The following is a 22,507-nucleotide window of genomic DNA, read 5'->3' on the forward strand; positions in this document are numbered from 1 at the left end:
AACAGGAGCAGAGCCTTCCACAGGGCCCCTCAGGGCATCCATCATGCGCTGGGAAGAGGAGGGGGCATGGCGGTTTGGTGAGTGAGCCAGGAAAAATCAAAACAGCCCCTCAAACCACCATGGCTAGCAAGCATATCTCAGGGAGCAAGCTCACTATGTTAATACCCTGATTCTTTCTCCCCCAGTTCCAAGCTCTCCTCACCTCCTGCTTGCTGTGGCTACAGCCTAAGGACCTTGCATAGACAGATCATCTGTTGGCTAAGGGGAGATACTACACAGCAGTTTGTCCCTCCCACCTGTGGATCCCACCTTGTCCTCAGCCTAGGGAAGGATATCCCTGTAGGGCAAAGACACGCTGAGATTTTATGACCCTCCACCTTCCCCACATTCACACTTCTTTTGTTAGAACCTTCAGAAAATGAACGCTTCCATTTCGTTTGAGATTTAGAATAAATGACACCAATATTCTTGGCATTCTATAAACGTGCCTGGGCACTGCTGATTTCCTTTCATGATCCCCGCACATACTTCCTTTGGCTCCCAGATGGTCAAACTGAGGTTGGTTATGGGCCCATGAAGCCTTGCAAAGGCTTCATGAGAGCCATAAAAGAGCCACTGCAGGGTGTGTCCAACCAGCTCTGGCTGTTATCGCTGTGCCTCTGCTGACTCCTCCTCCCCTCTCCTCTTCTACCTCTTGCTCCATATACCCACTAGCAACAGCTCTGTAAACTATTCTGTTCCCCCAGCTGCCGGTCTCTGACTTGCCTTCTCAGCTGGAGGAGTCATGATGAAGAATAAACTTCCTTCTCCACATGCATCTTCAAATTTCTCAGCTTTGGGTTACATTCTCTTCCATTCCCCCATTCCCTAGTCCTGTGTGCTGCCCCTGGGATTTATAGGGTCCCCGGCTCCATCCTCCTCCTCCTGGTTATCTGTGAACTTGCTCTCTGTCTCCTGCTCCTCTAAAGCCGTTGTGCCCTTGGTTTATCTATGGTTTCCCATCCCATAGGCCTCTACATGCTGTGGTCTGTCAGGGTTTTTTCCCCACCTTGGAAAGATGCTGTCACAGTGGATAAATTGTGTAATAGCTGAGCCCCATGCCCAGCCTCCAGCTCAGCTTTTACAGAGGTTTTGCCTAGCCTTCCTCCTTTCTTCCTGCCCCAGGCCCTTGTCCTGCCCAAGCTGGTTTCTATGTTCTTGCAGCATCAGCTCTCTTTCAGACCAGGGCCTGTCACATGTCTACCAAGTCCCAGATGTCACTCTCCTCTGCAGTCCCAATCCCCACAGAAGCTCTTAGGCTCACCCAGGATGCCTGGTTGCCATGTACCTTAGGCTTGAGAAGAAGCCAACTAAGGACTGTATTGCCATCAGGTGTCAGCTCTGGCAATTGCAATGAAGGGACACCCTGGGGATTCTCCTCCTCCTCCACACCAATCCCAGGGGATCACAGTCATTCTCTCCTTCCAACTCTGCTTGTTCCTCCTCCTCCTCCTCCTCCTCCTCCTCCTCCTCCTCCTCCTCCTCCTCCTCCTCCTCCTCCTCCTCGCACAGCTTCCCTTCAGTGCCAATCACTGTCCTAGGTACAGGGACTCCAATGTGGATATACACAACCTCTCTTCCTAAAGTTGAGTTGTACACACTTCCTCACACACATCCTCATCTTACACACACTCATACAATGCAACCTTCCATGCATCCACACACACACCCCCAAGGACCCTGCCCAAGTGCACTCTTTTTCTTGCATACACATGCATGTGCACACACGCTCACACAGACTCACACAGCTATCTTCCTTCAGGCCAGCTGAACCTGTGACTACAGGAATGGTCCTTGCCTGGCCATTCTCTGGTGTGCCTCACAGAACACAGGATTGGAGGTGAATACAGTATCACTGACCAGCATCGGGAAGCTGAGATCATGTTTTGGAAGCTCCAGCTCACTAATGTGGGCCAAACTGAGTTAATTCAGGACAAAGTGCTCCCAGGACAATCTCTGAGCTGAGCAGGGACTGGTAGGACTGTTCTTCTTGCTAACTATGGATCTGGTCATGTTCTTTCTGCTCCCATTGCCTTCCTTAGTTTCCCCAGTAAAGATTCCTTGGAGACACTCTCATCTTAGTATAAGACAATGAGTTCAAGCAGCCAGAGGATTGGGACAGCAGAGAAGGGAAGAAACAAGTGAGGAAGAAGAGCTTCACTGACTCCAGCCCTAATCCCTCTTCAGCTGTGATCTAAGTCTATGGAATTGACCCCAACTCTGTTCACATGGCTAGCCTGACTGGCCCCCTCTCCATCCCTAGTCCTTCTCCATGATGTTTTAACTTGGTATTGGACACCAAGCTTGCTGTGTCTTCTACCTTTACCACTTTCACCACTCTCTTTTACCACTTTACCACTCTCAGCCTGGAGAGCCCCTCCTTGCTACCTTTTTGCTCCCAGCAATGCCTGCTCCCTTCTATCCCTGCTCAGACTCCCCTGCCTTTCTGAGCATGTGACACCAACTGAGGCCTCAATCATTTAAAAGCACCCTTCACTGGCCTGCCTGTAACATGGTGCAGTCTCTCAGCTGCCTTTTTTTGCTGCCATTTCCTCCCTTGTTGGCAGCCCAAGAAGGTCCATTCCTCACTGCAGTCCCAGAGTCTGCCTGAGAAGTCTCCATCCCCTCTTATCTCCTCCTGCAACTACAGCTCCTTAGCCTTGGGTTGGGAAGGTTGAAGGCAGCATTGGTTAAGTGCTATCTAAGCAAAACTCTTAGGAGTTTTGTCACATCGTAGTTTTAAAAGACTGGTTAGTAAGAGGCTGTCAGATACTGACCCCAGAGAAGTGAGATGTCATATGTATGCTCTCTGAAATTCAGAACACTGTGGTATAGGAGGGTTGGGGTGGTGTTGGGGAGCCAGGGCTTCTCATTCACTTGAATGGAACTGGTCTCCTGCTTTCAAAACTTGGCCCTACCACTCACTAGCTGAGGGACAAGTCACTTGATCCTTTTGTGTAAAATGGAGATACTAACACTAGCCAGCTGAGAGGTGGCCACAACTAGATAGTTATGTCTTCACAACTGTTACCTGTCAGAGCAGTGCCTGGTTGCTTGGTAAGTACCCTATGATGATCTGTAGTTCTTTTCTCTCTGGCCTTTGAATTCCATAGTGTAAGAGTCTACCCAGCTTTTTAAGTGACTCCTCCCAAGCCCTTATCCCATTTCTGAGTACCAGCTGAAGTACTCTGGAGGCTACTTCATGTGTTATATTCCAATCAATACAACTGTGATCCATAGCCCTTTATCTGGGAATTGCTCTACTGTTGCTTGGGCTGAGGAGGCAAAGGCATCAGAGCAACTATCAAAAACAGTCATTGGGGCCCCTGGGATTCTCCAGGCATAACCCTGGTATGTGCTTCCTTTAAATCCTCTGACTTCAACACCGTGGTTTCATTAATAAGGAAATAGAAGTCCAGTAGAGGAAGCATTTTGGCTCAGGACACACTTGAAACAGAACTATCTTTGTTCACATATGCAGAAAGAGCTGTGTGATAGAACCATGCCTCTCCTTCTGTGGAAATGCACCTACTTGTTGGCTGCTTCCTGGTAATGGTGTTCACAGAGCTAGAAGCTCCAGCTCCGTGGTGTGATCTACCCAGCTTTGCACCCCCAGAACTGAGCTGGGGCTGGCACAGTAGGTGCCAGAACTCTGAACCAACATGTGTGTTTGTATCTTCCCACAGCAAGAAGGGGGAAGAACTGGGAGATTAGGAGAGCAGAGTCCAATTTTGTTCTTCCAGGCTTGCAGAATAGCAGTTCTTAAGGTTGATGAGCATTGCTTCTTCTGAGTGAATGGAGAGAGGGCCTTCTGCTGGTATCTCAGTGGGGTGAGGGCAGGATTTACAGGGAGACCAAGACGTTGAAGGTTCCAAGCCTCCGCTTGAATTTCTAACTCACATGCCTGATCTTTCTCCCTGGTCCTCTGCTCTTCCAGATACTTGGGCCAAAAGCTAGGAGTCATCCTAGGCGCCTCTTTCCCTTGTACCCTTTCTAGCTCATTTGAATTCATTCAGGGAATCCCAGCATCCATGGTGCTGCCTTCAAAGCACTTCTAAGACATCAAATCCTGTTTCCCTGGGAGATCATTGCAGTAGATCTTTGCTTCAAAACTTACAGGCCAGTATCAACAACATTTGAGGGCAAGCCTACAAAAAGCACTCTTCTATCAGAATTTTCTGATGCCTAATCCTGTTCTGGAGGCTAAAATCCATGTACAGCCTGTAGGGCCCAAACCATCCTCTATCCCTCAGTGATCCACCTCCATCTCAAGTCTCTTATGCTACTCTGTCAGCCCAAACTGCCCTCCAGCAACTCAGACGATTGCTACTCTTTGGACTCACTGCCCATGTGTTCACCTGGAGCCCTACACACTGATCCCTTCATCACCTTCTCAAGTCTTCGCTCAAATTCCAATCTATCTCTCAATAAGGCTGGCCATGATGACTCTACCCGATTCAACGGTACCCAACAATTCTAACATACTAGGTAGCTCACTTTCGTGTCTCCTCCTTCTCTGTATTGGTCATTGCTGTGTTCTGAGGACCCAACAGTACTCAAGGCACAATACTGCTGAATGAATGAGCAAGAAGAGCCCAAAGATAGTCTTTCAGACCTAATGTGGCATCGCTCTCCACCCCTTTCACAGGAAGCTGTGCCCAAAAGAACACTTGGTTTGACTAGGAGTGTCTGGTTTCTCCAGCAAGTTCTCTGCCTGAGAAGAAGATTGTGACCCACTACCAAGGGCAGGAGAGAGTCTGGTCCCTCACTGCTGCCTAGTGTTTGTCCTGTCTGTTGTTTCTGAAAATCCTGCCTCTCCTGTCCTACTGAGCTATGGGAATCGGGAGGGCTCGACCCTTATGGAAAAACTGGGGAAGGCCAGAGAGTCTGGAAGGAGAGTCCAGCATGTGACTAATCCCCCTGCAGGGCCTGACCTTGCCATCTGCCTTCCATCCCCAGGACTCTAGCCAACAGAACTGTCTGCGATGACTTGGAGGAACAGGCTCAGGGCTAACATTACTTTTCCAGACGGCCCCCTCAACATATAGCGCTTGGATATTAAGTGACCCAGCGACAGGGGAACCGCCATGCTCATTTCTGCCAGGATGACCACAGCTCTGCGCCTGTCCTATGGACCCTGGGCAGGGGGCAGGTTGAGCAGGGCGCATCGGGTCCAAGACACAAGTGAGCATTGGGCCCAAGGAGGCCCAAAGAAGGCGGCGGGTCCGTCCGATATCCTCTCTCCAACCTCCCGTCCCCACGCACTGGCCGCCCCGGTTACCTGTGCGAGTCCTGGTCTCCCCCGGGGGACGCTCCCGCCGGCGCTCAGTAAGGGCGATTGGCGTCTTTGGGCCGCTTCAGCTGCACCTTGAGCCTCTTCATGCCGATCTGGAAGCCGTTCATGGCCTGGATGGCGGTCTGCGCGCTGGCAGGGTTGTCGAAGCTCACGAAGCCTGGCGAGACACGAGGGACGAGGGCCTGGGTTTCCACGGGGCCGCCCGGGACCACTCCCGGTGGGGAGGGATTGGTGGGGGAGGAGGCCGGGCGGGACGGGGCGGGGCTCAAGGCTCCTCCCCCAGGCCTCGAGGCCCCTCCCCCGGCCCAGCCTCAGCGCCCCGCGGGGGCTCGTGCCCGCACCCCGCGCCCGCCCTCCGCCCGCGTGCGAGGGCCCCCTCCCGGGCTGGGCGTTCTGGAGGCCCCGGCTGCCCGGCCACACCTGGGTTCCGGGCGGCGCCACTCACCGGGCGCCCGCTTCCCCAGCTGAGGTGCCCGCGTCCTCAGCGGGGCTCGGAGAGGTGCCCGCCCCCCACCCCGGCCGGCCCCGCCACCTCGGCCCTCTCCTTCGGTGGGAGAGGGCGGACACACCTGCGGGTGGAGGAGTTTATTGGACACTGTCCTCCCTGACAGGAGGGGGCCTGGCAGCGAGAGGGCACGGGGTGCCGGCCTGGGGAGAGAGAGGAGTGCGAGGGGACGGGAGGGGAGGCACTTCGGAGAAAAGTTCTCCACCGCCGTTTCCGGCCGCCCCCCTCGCCAGCGTGGCCCGGCTGCCTCGCCGCCCCTCCGCCCCCACTCCCGGTCCTGCCCGAGGCTGCCTGGCCGGTCCCCCGGCCGACAGACACCCAAGAAGCCACACCAAGTCCTTTGAACCCGCCGCCTGATCCCCAAGCAGCCGTGGGCAGCCCCCTTCCACGAGCGTGAATCTCCAAGCCCTGCGCGCAGGTGCTCTGTCCCCGGATGGTGTGCGCACCCCAGGACGCCCCTGAGCCCTGGAGGAATCCGCAGTCACTGACTGCCGTCACTATGAGAGCAGACGTTAACTTTGTAAGAATTCCCTGAACGCCACCTTAGAGGACCCGGAACTACAAAGAGCTCTGCACACCTTCCCTCCTCCAGACACCCCCTAACACGCCTGAACAGAGCAGCTCCCCGGAGGACGGGGCCCCTCCAGAAAGCCAGCTTGGAAGTCACTCTGGAGAAACGGAAAACACCTCCTGGTGAGAGGACAGTAAACGTGTACATTCCTCTCGTTTATCTGAAAAGCGGGGACTTCTACAGTCAGGTAGGTTTCTAGCCAGGCCCCTTTGGGACAGTTGAAGGAACATGAAATAGAAACATCCCCTCTAGCCCCTAGTGTCTCCAGGAAATAAACTTTTACAATTCTTTTTTCTCTGATACTTCCCTGAATTACTCAATTTCAGAAGATCTTGTAGAGTTCGATCCTGAAAACTATGTGAGGCCTCAAAAAACTTAAGTTTTTCTTTTTTTAAACAACAACTATGTGACGCCCAGCTTGGTGAATTACTCCAGCTGTCCCTAGAATGTGCCACAGAGATGGCTGGGGGCTAGATCCCATGTGGTCGCATGTGAAGCTGTTTTCTTGGTTGTCTGTGGAAGCTTAGCCCTGCCTGAGATTTTATTACAAAACAAAACACACTTTTCTCACTCTCCTCTCCTAGTGGCTCTTTCTCCCTTTTTACCCCCACCCCAGACACTGCCTCCATTTGCCTCTTTTCTTTTTATCTTCTCTCCTTTCAGTGCTCAATTTGCTCAGGCAGCCATGCACCATTGAAGATAGAGGAAGAGGATGTATGTGTGCATAGCTTACTCACACACATAATGGACCCATGAGCCCAGATCAATGAAACCAACATCTGTATAAATCAATGATACCAAAGTGAACAAGACAGACTTAGGATCATGATCAGCCTCCAGTCATGCTTCCACCAACTCCCCCCCCCACCTCTCTCCCATCTCCCTCCACTGACCTGTATATCTGATGACTAAAGTCAAGTGCTTAGCATACCAAAGCAGTTTTCAGAAGTGAGCTTGTGTCTTTTTATACTGCTCTACGCCAGACTAAGGACAGTGGGCAAACTAACGCTCCTGTTCCTGCCAGGACAAGATAGCCTGGCTCTAGGTACAAGTTGTACCTCTCCTACCTCTGCTCGCACACTGGCACCACAGGCACCAACTCTACTTCAACACCTGGGTTTGGCAGCTCTTGGAAGGAAAGCAAGCAAGCAAAGCAGAGAGGAGAAGGGAAAGAGAGAAAGGGGGCCACAGGAGGCTACCTAGGGCAAGGTGAAAGGGAGGCATGACCACTAGGAGGGAGGTGGGGCAGGGAAGGTAGAAGAGGTTACACTGGGCTTCCTGGAAACCTTGGAGCTGGGGAGGATTCTGGGCTCACAAGAACTTTCCTTCCTCACCAGTTTCATTTCTTGGCTAGCAGTAGAGTCAGGAAGTGTCTGTCTGAAGACTAGGGCCCTTGTAGACAGAGCTGTGAGCACTAATTCTGCATATACACTGCTCTCAGAGCTGTTTTCCATCCCTCAGAGCATCCTGTTCCATTCTCATCCCACCTTTGAGAAGTCCCTGCCTTCCAGATGCCCTAAGGGAAGCCTCATAGGTAGGAAGTCCTCCTAATACCCCCCAACCCCCTGCTCACCACAGGAACATATCCTCAAATGCCTCTAGTGTTCTGTTTACACATTTGGGTGGATGCTGATTTGACTGTGTAATGGAGTCTCTGAGGAGTCCTTTCTATCATAGGACCACATTTATAGATGGGAAAATAAAGTAAAATAGCACTCAGATGAAAAGGGATGACAGCACTTCTGGAAGGTCTGCCCTGTCAAGACCCTCGTGTGGAACCTTCTTAGCATCTCTGGAGAGAGACTACTAAGGTCTTGTTTCATGAATGAGGATTCTAAGGCTGAGTATTCAGTGGTTTGCCTACATTGAGCATGGGAGGTTGGGGTTACACTATGGGTATCTGAGAAAGTGGCAGAAGGCTCCCACTGCTGGAATGAGTGAAGGGACTCAAGTGGCTGAAGAAAGAGCACTTGACTGGGCAGGTCTTAGAGCGACAATGAGAGTAAGTGAGAGGGAGGGGAGGAGAGAGAGAGAGAGAGAGAGAGAGAGAGAGAGAGAGAGAGAGAGAAGAGGTGTAGAGGAGACACATTCGATAAAATGCAGGGAAACAATTTTGGTTCTAAAGAATGTACATGGGCCAATGGCTTTAGCTGGTAATGTTTAGGGAAGGTAGTACCTGGAGAATAGTCCCAATATGTTCAAAGGGGATGTGGCTGCTGACAAATCCTAGCCAAACCCAGATGGCCCAGGGCTTCCTTGGCTCTGGGAAGTTTTCTTCTTGTTTACATAACATTTGCGATTTACTTGAAGAACTTATGCCACTGACTTGCAGTTTGTTTTTTTATATACATCATCTTAACTCGCAATGAGAAAGACCAGTCAGACAATAAGGCATGCACCCATCTTTTGCTCTTTATCCATGCAAAAGAAATAAGTGGCTGGGCAACTCTATGCCATGGGAGGACCATACTCCTGCCCCCTCAGGTGTCAGATGTCTGGGAGAAAGGAATGCTAGCTCTAAGATGTTGACTACAAAGAACATACCCTCTACACTCAAGCCCTTCGTGGTACTGGAAAGCTAGTCTTCAAACAAGAAACTCCTTAACATGTGCTTCCTGGTGCTTCTCCCATCTGTCTCTTCTTTCTTCCCTACCATTAAGCTATGACCTGGGTTCTCTGGCAAGCACAAGTTCTAAGCAGCCCCAGGATCTGGGATCAAGCAGAAAATTCTGGAGGACTCAGCTCCGATCCCACATGTGGCCCCATGGGGACTGCATTCCTCTGTCCTTAAGAACATACAGTGGACCTGAAGAGGATGGAGAAAGGCCAAAGGAGCGGGAGGTGGAGAAAGGTTTGGTGAGGAGGGGGAAGGGGGAATTCCAGGAAGTCTGGAGATTCTTGGATAAGGCTGCTAGATTTAGCAAATAAAAAGACGGGTGCCCTGGGCAATGCAAATTTCAGATGAACAGTGGCTCCTTTTAATTTTTTTTTTCAGTACAAGTATATTCCCAACATTACAGGGGGCCCAGAGCATGCATGTTTGGAACATATAGTAAAAAAAAAAAAAAAGTACCTGTTGTTTATGTGAAATTCAGGTTTAACTGGGCAGCCTTTATTGTTCCAGTAACAAGAAGACTTGGACCCTCCCAAGTCCTCTCTCTCCCACTAATACCCTATCACCAGGCACATTTCTTGAAAGCTTTGTTTCCATTCTCTTACCATATTCTATGACCTACCACACCATGTAAACTCTCTTCAAAAGAATGGCCAAGGCCCTCCCATTACACATCCTCCTTCAGTGGTATCTTGTAAGCCCTCCTCTCTCCTGCTGCCTTTTTTTTGGTCTTTCCTTATCTGTTTTCATCCCAGCCTCCCATCTTGGGTTTTCTATCCTTCCTCTTCCTTCCTTACTGCTTCATTCCTTGGTGTCTGGCAGAGCTTATTGGTATTAGTAGCTGTGGTTTCCATATGAGCTCAGAGCTTAGGCTTCCTAAGGACAGGGACCGGGTTCCCTCTCAACAATGCTCAGCTCTGGTGGCCTGGGAGACAGAGTTTGGGCAGACAGAGAGTGGGAGGAGGGAGGACCAAGGGGTAGCTTCTGAGGTGCTTTCTACCCCTGCGGGGGAGGGATCACTAGGTTTTACAGCAAGCAAGCTGAAGCCCTCCACTCTGACAGTGAATGGAGAGGGGCTATGGAACATGGAGGCTCTGGGTTATGCCTAAAGTCCCTCCTACCTCTACCCAAAGTGGCCCCTTCCCTTCCTCAGCTGGCTGAAATAGCCTTTGGACTGGAACTGGAAACTGATGTCTTAGGCTGTGATGTGGGACGTGAGAGCCGGGGTGGGGGCAGGGTGGTGGCAGGGAAAGCAGAGAAGCAAAAGGAACAGCAGCAGAAAGAAAGGTGAGATGGAGGTTGGGCCCAGAGAGCACCCGAGGGTGATGAAAAAGGAGCAGGTGAGAAGTGGTTGGACACCTGTAAGTTGGTGCGAGCAGCCCCTGTCCTAGGTGAAGCTGATTATTGGTTTGTTATCTTTACCCACCAAAGCATTTACTTTGGTTAGTCGCCCGATCCACAAACACTTTCGAGGAGATGACATTACCGAAAGGGAGGAACATCTGCATCAGCTCTGCGTCCCCAAACTCCTGGGGCAGATGGTAGATGAACAGGTTACAGCCCTCGGGCCCTGCGGTGGGGGGAGGGGGTGGGCAGGGAGGAGGGATGGCGGGGTGGGGGAAGAGAGAGACAGAGGAGAGGTGAGCGAGTTAGGCAGCGCAGCGGGGAGGGTGGGGCAAGGTTAGGAGGGGGAGTTCCATTTAAGATCCAAGGGCGACCCCTGAAGAGTGGGAGTTGTGAGCCCCAAGTCTGGGCTCTGCTCTGGGGGCAGATCACAGAACCTCTCTGTGTCTCATTCGCATTTTCTGTAATAACAGGGAGCCTGGAAGCTCAGGGGTTCCAGGGACAGAGGCAATGAGAGAATGGGGTGAACATGATCAGCTGTAGCTCTGAAAATGAAGTGCTGAAGGAGGGGTTTAGAGAAGCTGTGGGGCCTTACTCCTGGAGGAAATGGCCCTGAGGAGAGAACTGTCCTGTCCTTGTCAAATAATTCACCTTCTGCTTCCTGCAGGCTTGACTCCGACTGGCCTCAAGTGGCCAGGCCCTCTGCCTTTCAGACTTGTAGCTCTTTGCATTTAGCCATGAAATCCTTGCCCTGCACCTCACACTCTCTCTGTAGTCTTGAAGGCAGAAAGCAAGATTTATGTTGCTTTTCCAGGAGGCAGTACAGGAAGGGCTTCAATAGAGGCTGTGTGGTTAGCTAGGGCCCCCTAGAGCCTCACCTTACACAAGCTTCTCCACTCCTTTACAATAGCCCTGCCACTTTTACAGCATGAAAAATACTTTTACAGCATGTCAGGCTGTTCTAAGCACTTTATATGTTTGTTACTCACCTCATCCTTCAACAATCCTATTGCTTAATGATTCTCATCTACACTACACAAGATGAGGAGACTTGAGGCCCAGAGAGGTTGCCGCATGCCAGAAGATGCAGTGGGGAGAGGGAAGCCAGAATATAAACCCAGGCTGTCATCTCCATAAGGTGTGCCCTTCCTTCCTTTCTCTCTCTTTCTCTGTCTGCCTGCTTGCTTGTCTTCCTGTCTGTCTCTCTGTCTCTGTCTCTGTCTCTGTCCATGTCTCTCTCTCTCTCTCTCTCTCTCTCTCTCTCTCTCTCTCTCTCTCTCTCTCTCCCAATCTGTCATAAATCTCAGCCCCCTAGATGCCCTGTACTTTGTGGAGGGCTTTGGATTTCTGGAATTTTTGCACAAAGATTTGTTTCTTTTTAAATGGTCAAAAATGCTCAGTGTTTCCTCTGTAAAAATGGAAAAATTTCCCAGATGCCTGTTCTATTTCCTGCAGTCTTCACTAGCATCTGCCACGTATCATTTAACCTTTGAAGTGACTCATAGTCACGTCAGGAATAACATCATATGCATGAGTATAAGTGTGGCCCCATGTGTGGCTTTTCTAGCCAAATCCAACCATCATGGGTCTCTGGGACCAGCAGAGAACCTAGTTTTGTGGCAAACAGCTCACTGTGGATTCTCTCTGTCCTCTTCTTGCTCTTCTGTTTCCCCTTTCCCATCCCTCCTTTTGTCTTCTTTGGCCCCCTAGATGCCCACAACCTAGGGAAGACTCTCCTGCCCACCAAGGCCACGTGCTGAGTTGCTGACCTCCTCAGTTCCTATGCCCACCCTCCTACCACCCCCAGCACTTTGCCAGTGGACGGCGCATTCAAAACCAGGCACAGGTGTACTTCCTCATTCACCTCCCCAAACTCTGGTGGCCCTCCCCTCACCCTGTCCCTTCCAGCTATGTACCTCTTAGTGCTCATCAGCTATGTGGGTGCATCCTTGGGGCAGGAACCATCTTTGAAGCTCAATCAAAGCCCTCCTAGATTCCCATACATATTGTCCCCACCACCTCTCTCCCTGAGAGTACTTCTGGCTTCTCCCTTCTGGGTCCCCAGAATCCATTTTCCATCCTTTGTGGGTTTGAGGCTTTTACCCTATCTTGAAGGTTTATCTCTCCAACCAAACAGGCCACTCCCTAGAACAGGTTCATTTTCCTTCTGTCCTCCGACCCATGCCCTGCTCTTCACTCTTCTGGGCTTCCCTGATGGCTCCGCCTGATGCTGACACCTGGCTGGGATTTGGAATCCTCATTGCATGTTCAAGTGCTACAAACTGCTTCCTGAGGATGTTCTATTTTTTCTTTAGACACAGGAAGTCCTCAGAGACAAAACCTTAGGCTCAGTCCTACCTCTGTAGTATGAGGCTGAGCTATCAGGACATTTACCCTCCACTCTCAACAATGAGCTTATATGCCCAACCACTTCTTATTCCTTCATTCACAGAACACAGAGAATCAGGTAGGACTGTCAAGACTTTACAGATCAATCAGGTCCAATACCAAGTGATACAGATCTTTAGAAACAGAAAGTGATTACCCCTGACCATATTGCAATCTCAGGCAGAGCTGTAGCTATAGCCATCCCCGAGGGCAGCCTTGCCCCATCTGTGGAGCAGGTGGCCTAAGAAGTGGAGGGACACTCAGGCATCTGGTGGTTTTCAGACTCAGCTCAAAGAGAAGGAGCTGGCACAAGAGTCATCCCCAGTAAGCAGTGTATTCTAATATTCAGCTGCTGTCCTCAGAAGGAAAAGTGACTAGGACATTAAAAAGACAACTATTGGGAGAACTAGGAAAACACAATCTTCTTTCCCATCCAGGCCTCAGACAACATCCTGGGACCCAGCTCTGGTCTGAGTCCAACCTACCTTTCTGCCTGTCTCTGGGGTCTCAGGATCACCTTATGTTTAGCAGCATCCTTTGTTCGTGGTGTCCCCCTTCCTGGAATGCCTACTTCCCCACCTCTACATGCTGAGATGCCCTTCTTTTAAGCCCACTTCAGCCTTTCCCAGCAACCCACTCCCAGTAACATGATTTCTCCTAGGTATGCTGCTCAGTTTTGTTCGTCTCTGGGTTCATATCTTACCCCTCCACAGCCCCTGATCCCCATGGCCAGAGAAAATGGAAGACAATCATGGGAGATCCTTTACCCTAGGAGAAGATAGAGTAGGGACTGTCCCATAGGGTCTGGTTTTGCAGACTGGCATGGGAGAGGATGTACCTGAAGTTTCTCAGAGATGGTGAAAGTGAGAAGGAGGTGAAAGCTACATACATAAGGTACAGAGGAGGAGCAGAAAGTGGCTGGAGATCAGCAGTGGGGGATACCAGGTATGTTGGGTCAGTGTGGTACTGACCTGAAGCTGTATATAGTGGTTGATGTATATGGTGATGGTACTTAAAGACTTAGGAGCCTACAGGGTGATGCAGGAAGCTGACTGTGGTCAGCTGGATGACCAGCAGATGATGAAAGTAGCAGTGTTTGTAGACATAGCTCTTGGCTCTAAGATTGTACCAGCAACACTTGGTGCCAGCCTGATTGACAGTATCTTGCATCAGGGAAGGCAGTGGTAGAGCAGTCCCTAGGGAAGTGCCCTTCTGGGGAGGCAGTGATAACACTAAGGTTGAAGGAGGTGATTTATTTAGGGTCATCTGGGAAGGAGAAGAGCAAGCTGGGTGTTCAATCAAGTGTTAGCTTCAAAGTCCTGGCCTTTGGCTTTTCAGGTGCTAGAGCTCGCTAGGATTCTGTCTCATTCAAAAGGCTTTGGACCCAAGGTCCCTTCCAAGTAATCTATATCCCGCAGTTCTAGAATAGTCTGATGTAGGAACTATAGCAACTGGAGATGATTCTAAGTCCCTTCCATGAGGGCCACTAGAACAGAAATGAGGGTATTGTTGCAGGTAAGGAAGACTGGATTTTGTTAGTGTCCTAATTCCTCCAGCTCAGCTATCTGTGGGCAAGCTGGCCAGGGTAGGAGAAACTTGTTCATCCAGTTTCTGGTCTTCTTGATTCTAAGTTTTCAGATAAAAGGATGCTAAAAACCATTCTGTGGTCCCTGCCACTCAAGCTCATGGAGCTTTCCTTCCTGGCTCTGCTCACATACTAGATATGATGTTCTAGGACACACTTCTTCCCTAGACCTGCACTAAGTCACTCCCATCCCCAGGAATTGCTCTGCCTATGGGACAAGGAGCTCCACCTCTCTGTTTACTCTGTCAGGAGGGTACAACATCTCTGTCTGGGATGAACTAGTTTCCCTCACCCATGCCACAGCCATGAGCACTTATTCCTCCCTATCTTCTCTACTAGCCTAGTCATGCTCATACATAGAGGATTGGGTCTTAGACTCAACATCCTGTAGGGCCTCACTTTTTTGACTGCCTTAAACTATTCATCAATTTTTAAACACCCACAGCTATCAGGCTGTGAATGTACCACAAAATCTGCCACATTGTTGGAGTCTCATCTCTCGGCTGTGTTGTCACTGTTCGGGAACACAGCAGTGAGCCTTCAGATGAAGACCACAAGAATAGGCCTCGATGTCCTCCCTAACGCTGAGGACTCCCTGGTGCAGGAGAAAGGCCCTGACCAACAAATACCTAACTAACCTCTGTTGGGTTCTATTTGAGGGCTGATTCAGGGGTGTGCTAGGGAGGGAATGTAACTCTAGCCAAGTAATTGGCATGTGAGCTGTGGCAGACCATTGGTAAATGATGCAACTATGTAGGAAAGCTGCTGTGTGTGATGGATAGGCAATCTGCCCTGTCTCCTGCTCCTAGGCTGGGTCACCACTCTTGTTTGCAAAGCTACCTACAAGGCACACCCTTCTATGCATGGACAGGATGGCAGCATATCTCACAACCCTGCTGCCCTGTCCCACCCACTTCCACATATACAGAGACATGGTTGTCCTTCTAACCAAGGCCAGAGGCCCAAGGAGGTTCATACAAACAATCTCTTCAGGGAGAGAGGGAGGGGAGGGACCATGACTCACCTTCTCTCTGTTGCTGGGGAATCATTGGTGGTGGCTGAGGAAATGCCTGGCTTATCTGACCATAGGCAGCAGGATAGGCGGCTGCTGGAGGGCCAAAAGGAAGAGGCGAGAGACAGCGATGGCAACAAGATGCAGAGAGACAGGGTGAGAAGTAGGAAGAAAGAAGAGATTTCAGTGCCAGGCAGTAAAGGCTGACCAGCCACATGATATGCGTCTGCTCAGCCACTTCAGAGACAGCAGTTTTTAATTTTTGGTACCAGTGAAGAAGTGACAGGGTAATGACTAGGTGTGTGTGTGTGTGTGTGTGTGTGTGTGTGTGTGTGTGTGTGTGTGTGTGTGTGTGTGTGTGTGTGTTTGGGGGACAGGCAAGTTTAACCTGGAACACTGGACAACCATGGCTAGTCTACCCTCACTCTCACACAAATGGCATCTTGTAGGAGGAGGTAGGGCTGTGCCTGCACTATAGACTCAGCTTCCAGGAAGGCTGCTGGGGGACATAGGACTCAGTTGGGCAAACCTGATTTCTGTATCCACTTGGAAAAGGTCAAAGGTAGGACAAGAATGACCAGCACTCTCCTCAGCCTGGTCTAGACCTGAGGTCAGATCTGTGGAGAGCTGGCCAGTAAGAAAGCTTCCTCTATGCCCCAGTTAAACGCAGTTAGCTTCCCTTGAATGTCTATCTTACCAGGGAGCCCCATCACCCTCAGGGGAGAGACAGTTGGCTCTCTAAAGCCATCAAAGAGGAACCTTGACCAGGCCAGATAAAAAGATGCAGGCTAGGCAGAGATGATGATGGGTATCTTGCCCAGCCCAGAGGTGGAAGAAAGGCAGAAGCTTGCAGATAGCTTAGCTGGGCCCAGTGATCCCCACTATATCCACAGGCTGTTTCTTTGAACCTCTTCTTATTTTCCTATCTTCAACTGCCTCAATTCTATCTTACTTGCCTAAGTATGAGGAGTGAGTAGAAGCTTCTTCCCTTCCAAAGTCCCTCCTCCTCTCAAATTCAGGCCTGTGCTTCCTGGACAAGTGACCAGGGATTGCACCAAGCAGAAGTGCAGGGCAGCACTGACTCCAGTGATACAACGTAACTTCGGGGCTTCTGGGTACACTGACCCTAGCAGTCAGTGCAATGGTCCTTAATGACAAATGATGGTATAGGAGGGAATCCTTCAGCCTGGTTCACTGACTTATCTGGTATTCTGCCCACCTACCATTCTCAGGGCATTGTGTATGTTGGACAAACTGCCCTGAATGCTAGAGAGAGCCTTGAATGCTGAGAGAGCAGGTAGCCCAGGGATGGAGGGAGTGTGTGAGGTGTGCAGCCCCCCCCTTTCCGCCCAGACCCCTGCAAGTCCTTCCCCAACCATGCAGTGCTGAGCCTAGATTTGGGGTGGGAAGAGGGCACTGGTGCCATGGGCAGGCTCTGGGGAAAGAGCCAAGGGGACGCGTGGATACTAACGACCTGCATACTGCTGCACTCCAGCGTAGGCCTGCTGCAGCGGGTCCGCGGCGGTGGGGCTCTGTGCTGCAAGGGAGCCAAGGGAGAAGATGTCAGTCATGCCCTTACAAACTGGCCCCTGCCCCACCCTATGCAGGGGTACCATGCAATGGCTGCACTGCTCTTTTCCAGCCACTGGAGGCTGGCCCTTGGGCAGAGCATTGGAGACAAGCACCTCGATGCTGGGCCTTGTTGGAGGTCTCCTTTCTGTACTCAGGGCCCTTAGGAAGTGAGAGCATTGCCCTCCATGGCTGGGAGACAGAGGGTGCAGCTGACTTGGGAGGGGAGGGGGGGATTCATGCACAAGACTATGAGGACTGGGGAGGAGATGCTAGAGGAGGGCTCAACCATGGGAGCCTGGGTGGGGAGACGCATGAAGTACCCAGATCTGGAGAGGGGTTGTCAGCAGGGAGGGGGCCTTGTCCTCACTGATCCTCAGCAGAAGTTGGGGGCACTGAACAAAAGAACAGCCTGGCAGGTCTCATGTGGGTGAAAGAAAGACCACAAGAGGCCTCACTTCACCACTTTGTCTTTCTGATCTCCCTAATATCACTCAGAGGGACTCCTAGGGACTCTGCACAAGGCATCGATGTCTTCCACCCCCAGCCTTCCTGTAGATTCTCCCAGCAGGACCTGGCCATATAAGTGAGGCTAGGAGAAGGGTACAGCCTACAGAAACCAAGGATCCAGAAAACAAAAGGACTCCATTTCTGACTCGTGGCTCTGGGATGTCTACTTCCCAGTGAAAGAAGATTCTTCACCTGAAACTTTACAAGAATCTTGGGGAAGCTGGCTTGGGGCAAAGGTTTGGTTTACCTTTGCTCTTTGTTGTCTCTAAGGGGTTGTGAGCAAAAAACCAAATTGTGGCTCAGTGGAGAGGATGTTGCCTCTGGTGACCAAGGCTGGAAATGACTGAAATGGGTGCAGGATACTGAGAAGGCCAAGGAGCTAGGTGGGGTTATCTCACGGGTAGCAGGAGAAACCACCGCTGGGCTCATATGCCTACTGATTCAAGGGAGGCAGACTAACTGAATGTCAGGCATAGGTACCTTGAGAGTGGGAAAATACCCAAATTTCCTTCCAAATTCTTGTCCTTGAGCCTTACAGCACAACTCCATTAGGAAATAGCACCTAGACCTCAGGAGAGCGCTCAGAAACTTCTGGGATAGAGGTCCCTAGGGAAAGTGGGATGGCAGTTTCCAAATCCCTTAGGAACTAAGGCACAGCAGAGAGAACAGCCTACACTGGGGCTCTGCTGAGCAGAGAAGAGCAGCACAAAAGAGCGGCTATGATGCTGGGTCTTTGCTTCCGGGAGCTGTTCCAATCTAACTCTGTGTTCCCTGATATTTAGACTGAAGCTAAAAACTACCTGGGGTGCTCTGGGAAGAGTGGTCTCCTGACTCCTGCTCCTCTGCCAGCTCTCTAGAGGGACAGCTACATCAGCCTCGTCTTGTTTCTCTTCCCAGCTACTCACCTACTCAGTTCTTTTATGTGCATTAGAAAAGGTGTCCCTTCTTCAGGGCACACAATGTGGCACCTACATGTAGAAAAGTCACATGGCAGGCTCCTAGCACAGTGCCAGGAACTCAGTAAGTGCGCACTGAACAGTACAACTGAAGGGTATGTGAACAATCTTCAGTGTTTGTCAGAGGCAGCCCTTCATAGGTACTGTGTGGTAGTGAAGGCCACACTGTATGCTCTAACTTGCTTACAATCAAGAGGGGAGAATGCACTGGGGCTAGGAAGTGCAGAAAAGCATCCTTGAAAGTCGCCCCACCCCCTTTCTCTGCTTAACGACCTCATTAGTAACTGCCAAAGAGTGAACATTTTGAAGGATCTCGCTCATTACGGTGACTCCGAACTCTGCATTTAAAGATGGTAAATTAATTTTTTAATGTATTACTGTCTCTCTCTCTCTCTCTTTCCTTCTCTCTCTCTTGATTTGACAGGGGATTGTTTATAGGATCTGACAGATTGTTACAAATAGGGAAAAGAAACAGGAGGGAAATGGGCTCGCAGATGCTGGTGGGTTTGTCAGAATCCAAAGATCCTGATGTGCCTGGAGGAAGGGAAGGGTGGAGAACAAACCACCTAGAGGCACTGGGGATGGCACCTCCTAGTCCACAAGCCTGACACTTCTACTAGATTCTAATAGAATCTCTTCTACCTCCAGCTGGCCAAGCCCCTCCCTCACCACCTCTCCCAGCTTGGATCCTCTGGGTTCTACCAGGCCACTAGCTAGACAGGTCTCAGGCTACAGATCTATGGATTGAGGGTGGTGCTGCAAGGCAAACCTTACTTTTCTCATTTAATACTGGAATCAAGACTACTCCTAGTTCAGTTAGGAAACTCTGCTCCTCCATTTCCTGCTAGCACAGCAGTCTTTCCATCTGTAGCTAGTGGAACTTTTATGTATGACGGCCATCTACATTTTGGTGGGCTTACTAAGCTCTGCAGTGATTCTGATGAACACTTAGAGTAAGGAGTATGACTATAACCCTCCAGGGGTTCATCTGAGCTGGCTGCCTTCTCCCAATTGGTCAACCTCCTATGATCCCTAGTTCTTGTTGGGCAGACTTCCTGCCTCAGAGCTTCCAGGATAGGCCTCACCCCAGGAGTGTGCTTAGTTCATCCCTACTTCTAATGCCAAAGTTTCTCCTGAGGCTCCTCCTTAGGAAGGCTCTTTGAGGCTTCACTGAAGCTTACTGAGTTCTCCCTTCACCTGAATCTTTTACCTTCTTGAGTTTAAGGATATTTACTTTTTTTAAGTGGGGGTAGTATCAGGATTTTTTTTGTTTGTTTCTGAGCCTCACACTTGCTAGGCAGGTGTTCTACTGCTAAGCCGTGCTTGCAAGTCTTTTTTCACACTGGTTATTTTCTGCCTGGGCACATGCCTGAATTCTGATCCTCCTGGTTTTTTGTTTCCCATCATAGTGAGGAAGTGATTCAGGTCAACTGCACAGTGTAGCTATGTGAGAACTGTTGTGTGTGAGAGGGACAATGTGAATCAAGAATAGGCCTGGATCTTCTTGTCAAGAACTGCATGTCATACACGTAGCAGCCATATTTGCATGGGACCTGACTACACATCTATCATATTGCATTTTGTTGTACAGTTTTCACATTAATACAACAATTACCCTGATTAAATTGAGTGTTTTTGATATATGAGGAAATGTTCCATTGTAAGAGAATCTTGCGTACAATGTTGACACATAGTTAACATCCAAATAAAGCGTCTGTGTACAAACAAACAAACAAAAAGAACTGTATGTCAGAGATGGTTCTGCTCTCAGCTGCTGTCCAAGGTGCTGAACATGGTTTTATGTTCAAAAAAGGACAGGCCTGATATGTACTGACTCGACTGCCAACCAACATACCTCCACTTTCTTCCCCAACAAGATTTTTCTTTAATACTGTTTGATTATTATTTTAACTTAGACATTCTTAATTCTTTTTTTCTTGGTTGGGTTTTTTAACCATTTTTTTGGTCTTTTTTTTTTTCTTTCTTGGTACTGGGGATTGAACCCAGGACGTTGCACTTGCTAAGCAAGCACTTTACCATGAGCTACATCCCAGCCCTACACCCTCTTAATTCTTATAGCTCAAATTCGCACTCAATTAATTTGCAGTTACTAGCCTCTTTGCATGGGCTGTACAGCTGCATCTGCTGTCTTTTCTTCCCTAAGGATACCCCTGCAATGGGATTCTCTATCACTGATCAGACAGACACTCCCTGAGGGTACCATTTCAGCCTCTCCACTCCTATCACAGGAACCCTGAATCTGAAACATGTTGGCCCTCTCGCACCATATTTAGCATTTCATCCAGGAGCAGAGCAGGAGCCACAAGTTCCTTGTGATAGGATAAGAAAGAATAAATTGGACTGTATTGGGTAGGGAAGGAGGGCCTATTGGATGTGCTTACCTGGGTAGGGGTGGATGCCATTGGCAAACACAGCTTCCGCGGCAGGTTGCCCATTGGCCTGTGGGGGAAGGCCAGTGAAGCCATTCACCCCAATGGGGGATGGGATGCTAGGCACAGCTGGTGCAGTGATGCCCGGAGGGGTGCTGCCACCTGGTTCCAGGCATGCAGACATATTGGGAAAAAGAAGAGGCAAACAGAACAAAGGTGAGGAAAGCTAACCCATGGAGCTCTTCCTCTTTCCTGGCTTCAAGGGCCCCAGATAGAATTGGAACTGACACACTAGCTCAGTCTTATTGGTGAGTCATACTTTGGGATTATCTTCCTATAAGGCACGGCTTTATCTATTCTAATTTCATCCATGCTTCAAGGCAGAGTCCAAGGCTCCCCTATGTTATGAAAAGTTCTCTGATCACCGACAGTTCACCTTTGACTCTAAAGCCTATAGAATATTCTCAATGCTCTTGACTTTAACAACACTTAGGCTTCCATTTTCAGTGGCTTTTGCTCACTTCTGGTAAGTTAGAATTGGCTGGTTCTCATTTTATTCATGAGGAACTGATCTGCTGCCCTAAGAAGTTTTGTTGCTCAGATGGAGAAGGTCCTGGCTCCCTTAAACTGAGGGAGAAAGTTATTGAGGAATCAGTCTTGGCACTTTCTTATATACAAAGTAGACATTTAAACTTCCTACAGTACAAGCTATGGTGTGGTCATGGCATTAAGAGTAAAGCTGGGATCACATGACAGTAACTTGTATCTTCTTATTCCAACTAGGTAGATGATGTGAGAACCCACGATATGAAGTGATATGAAGATTTTACTGAGATCCCAGAAGAAGAAAGACTCTTCCTCTTAATGTAATAAATACTTTGTTCTCTCCCTGAGGACAAAGACATAAGGCTCAAAAGTATCCCTGAGGCTAGGGGCCAAACTTAAGAAACGAGTCAATATTCAAATGGGGCTCAGTGATATCACAGTATTTTATGATTTTCAGCTGGGAAAGGAACAGTTCATGGACATCAGATGTTGCTGTCATGGTTTGCCACCCAAGAAAGCTTGATGAATATGAGTGAGATATCGACCTAGTTCTTGGATTTAGACCAGAGTTTTTCAACCTTGACACTAGAGTTATTTGGGGCCAGAGGTTTTCTTGTTGTGGAGTGCTGTGCAGTAAAATTTCTGACCTCTATGAATAAGATTATAATAGCATTCCCCTCTCAAACAGAAATGTCTCCAGACACTATCAAATGTCCTACAGGTAGAAGCAAAAAATGACTACACTGGTTGAGGATCTTCTGTTGGAAAAGACTCAAAAGACAATTTAAAAAATATGCTTTGTGAGATGGGTGTTTCCAACTCCTGTTCTTTGATAACTCATGTGTTTCTTCCTAGCTGGTTGCACAGTTGTCTTGAGAAAGGCCACCGAATCTTCATTACCTTAAACAGAATAGGCAGATCTACTCTTGATATCAAAGAAAATGGTTTTCATTAAAATTTCTCTCTAGATTTTGGTTGCTAATAGAGATCAATTTGAACTGTTTTCCAACTTGAATTCTCATCACTTCTAAATCCTATCATGGACTTCCTGGGGCCCCCACCCAATTTCCCTTTTAATCTCCATGAATTAAAACATGTTAAGGCAAACTGCCCAATACCATGTACTCTTGTCTTGGGATGATCCATTGGACACTGAAATGAAGCCTTAATCTGGGCCTAGCT

At 49.5% G+C, this 22,507-nt stretch overlaps 1 protein-coding gene across 26 annotated transcripts in view; it reads right to left on the minus strand.

The window, feature by feature from the left end:
- The window catches only part of Celf4 (CUGBP Elav-like family member 4), a 274,483-nt gene that overhangs the window by 2,624 nt on the left and 249,352 nt on the right, over positions 1-22,507 (minus strand). For 11 of the 26 annotated variants that reach the window (XM_048363401.1, XM_048363397.1, XM_048363399.1 and 8 more), the window contains exons 8-13: positions 20,792-20,941; positions 16,826-16,891; positions 15,367-15,450; positions 10,512-10,595; positions 5,905-5,983; positions 5,321-5,492 (exon numbers count right to left, since the gene is read on the minus strand). In XM_048363401.1, coding sequence (XP_048219358.1) covers positions 5,321-5,492; positions 5,905-5,983; positions 10,512-10,595; positions 15,367-15,450; positions 16,826-16,891; positions 20,792-20,941 — 635 coding nt within the window. Of the gene's footprint in view, positions 1-5,320; positions 5,493-5,904; positions 5,984-10,451; positions 10,596-15,366; positions 15,451-16,825; positions 16,892-20,791; positions 20,942-22,507 lie in introns of all 26 variants that reach the window. The other 15 variants (XM_048363398.1, XM_048363392.1, XM_048363391.1 and 12 more) reach the window with 5 other exon arrangements.

Source organism: Perognathus longimembris, chromosome 15 (assembly GCF_023159225.1).
Source record: "Perognathus longimembris pacificus isolate PPM17 chromosome 15, ASM2315922v1, whole genome shotgun sequence".
In the NCBI taxonomy this organism is placed as follows: domain Eukaryota; kingdom Metazoa; phylum Chordata; class Mammalia; order Rodentia; family Heteromyidae; genus Perognathus; species Perognathus longimembris.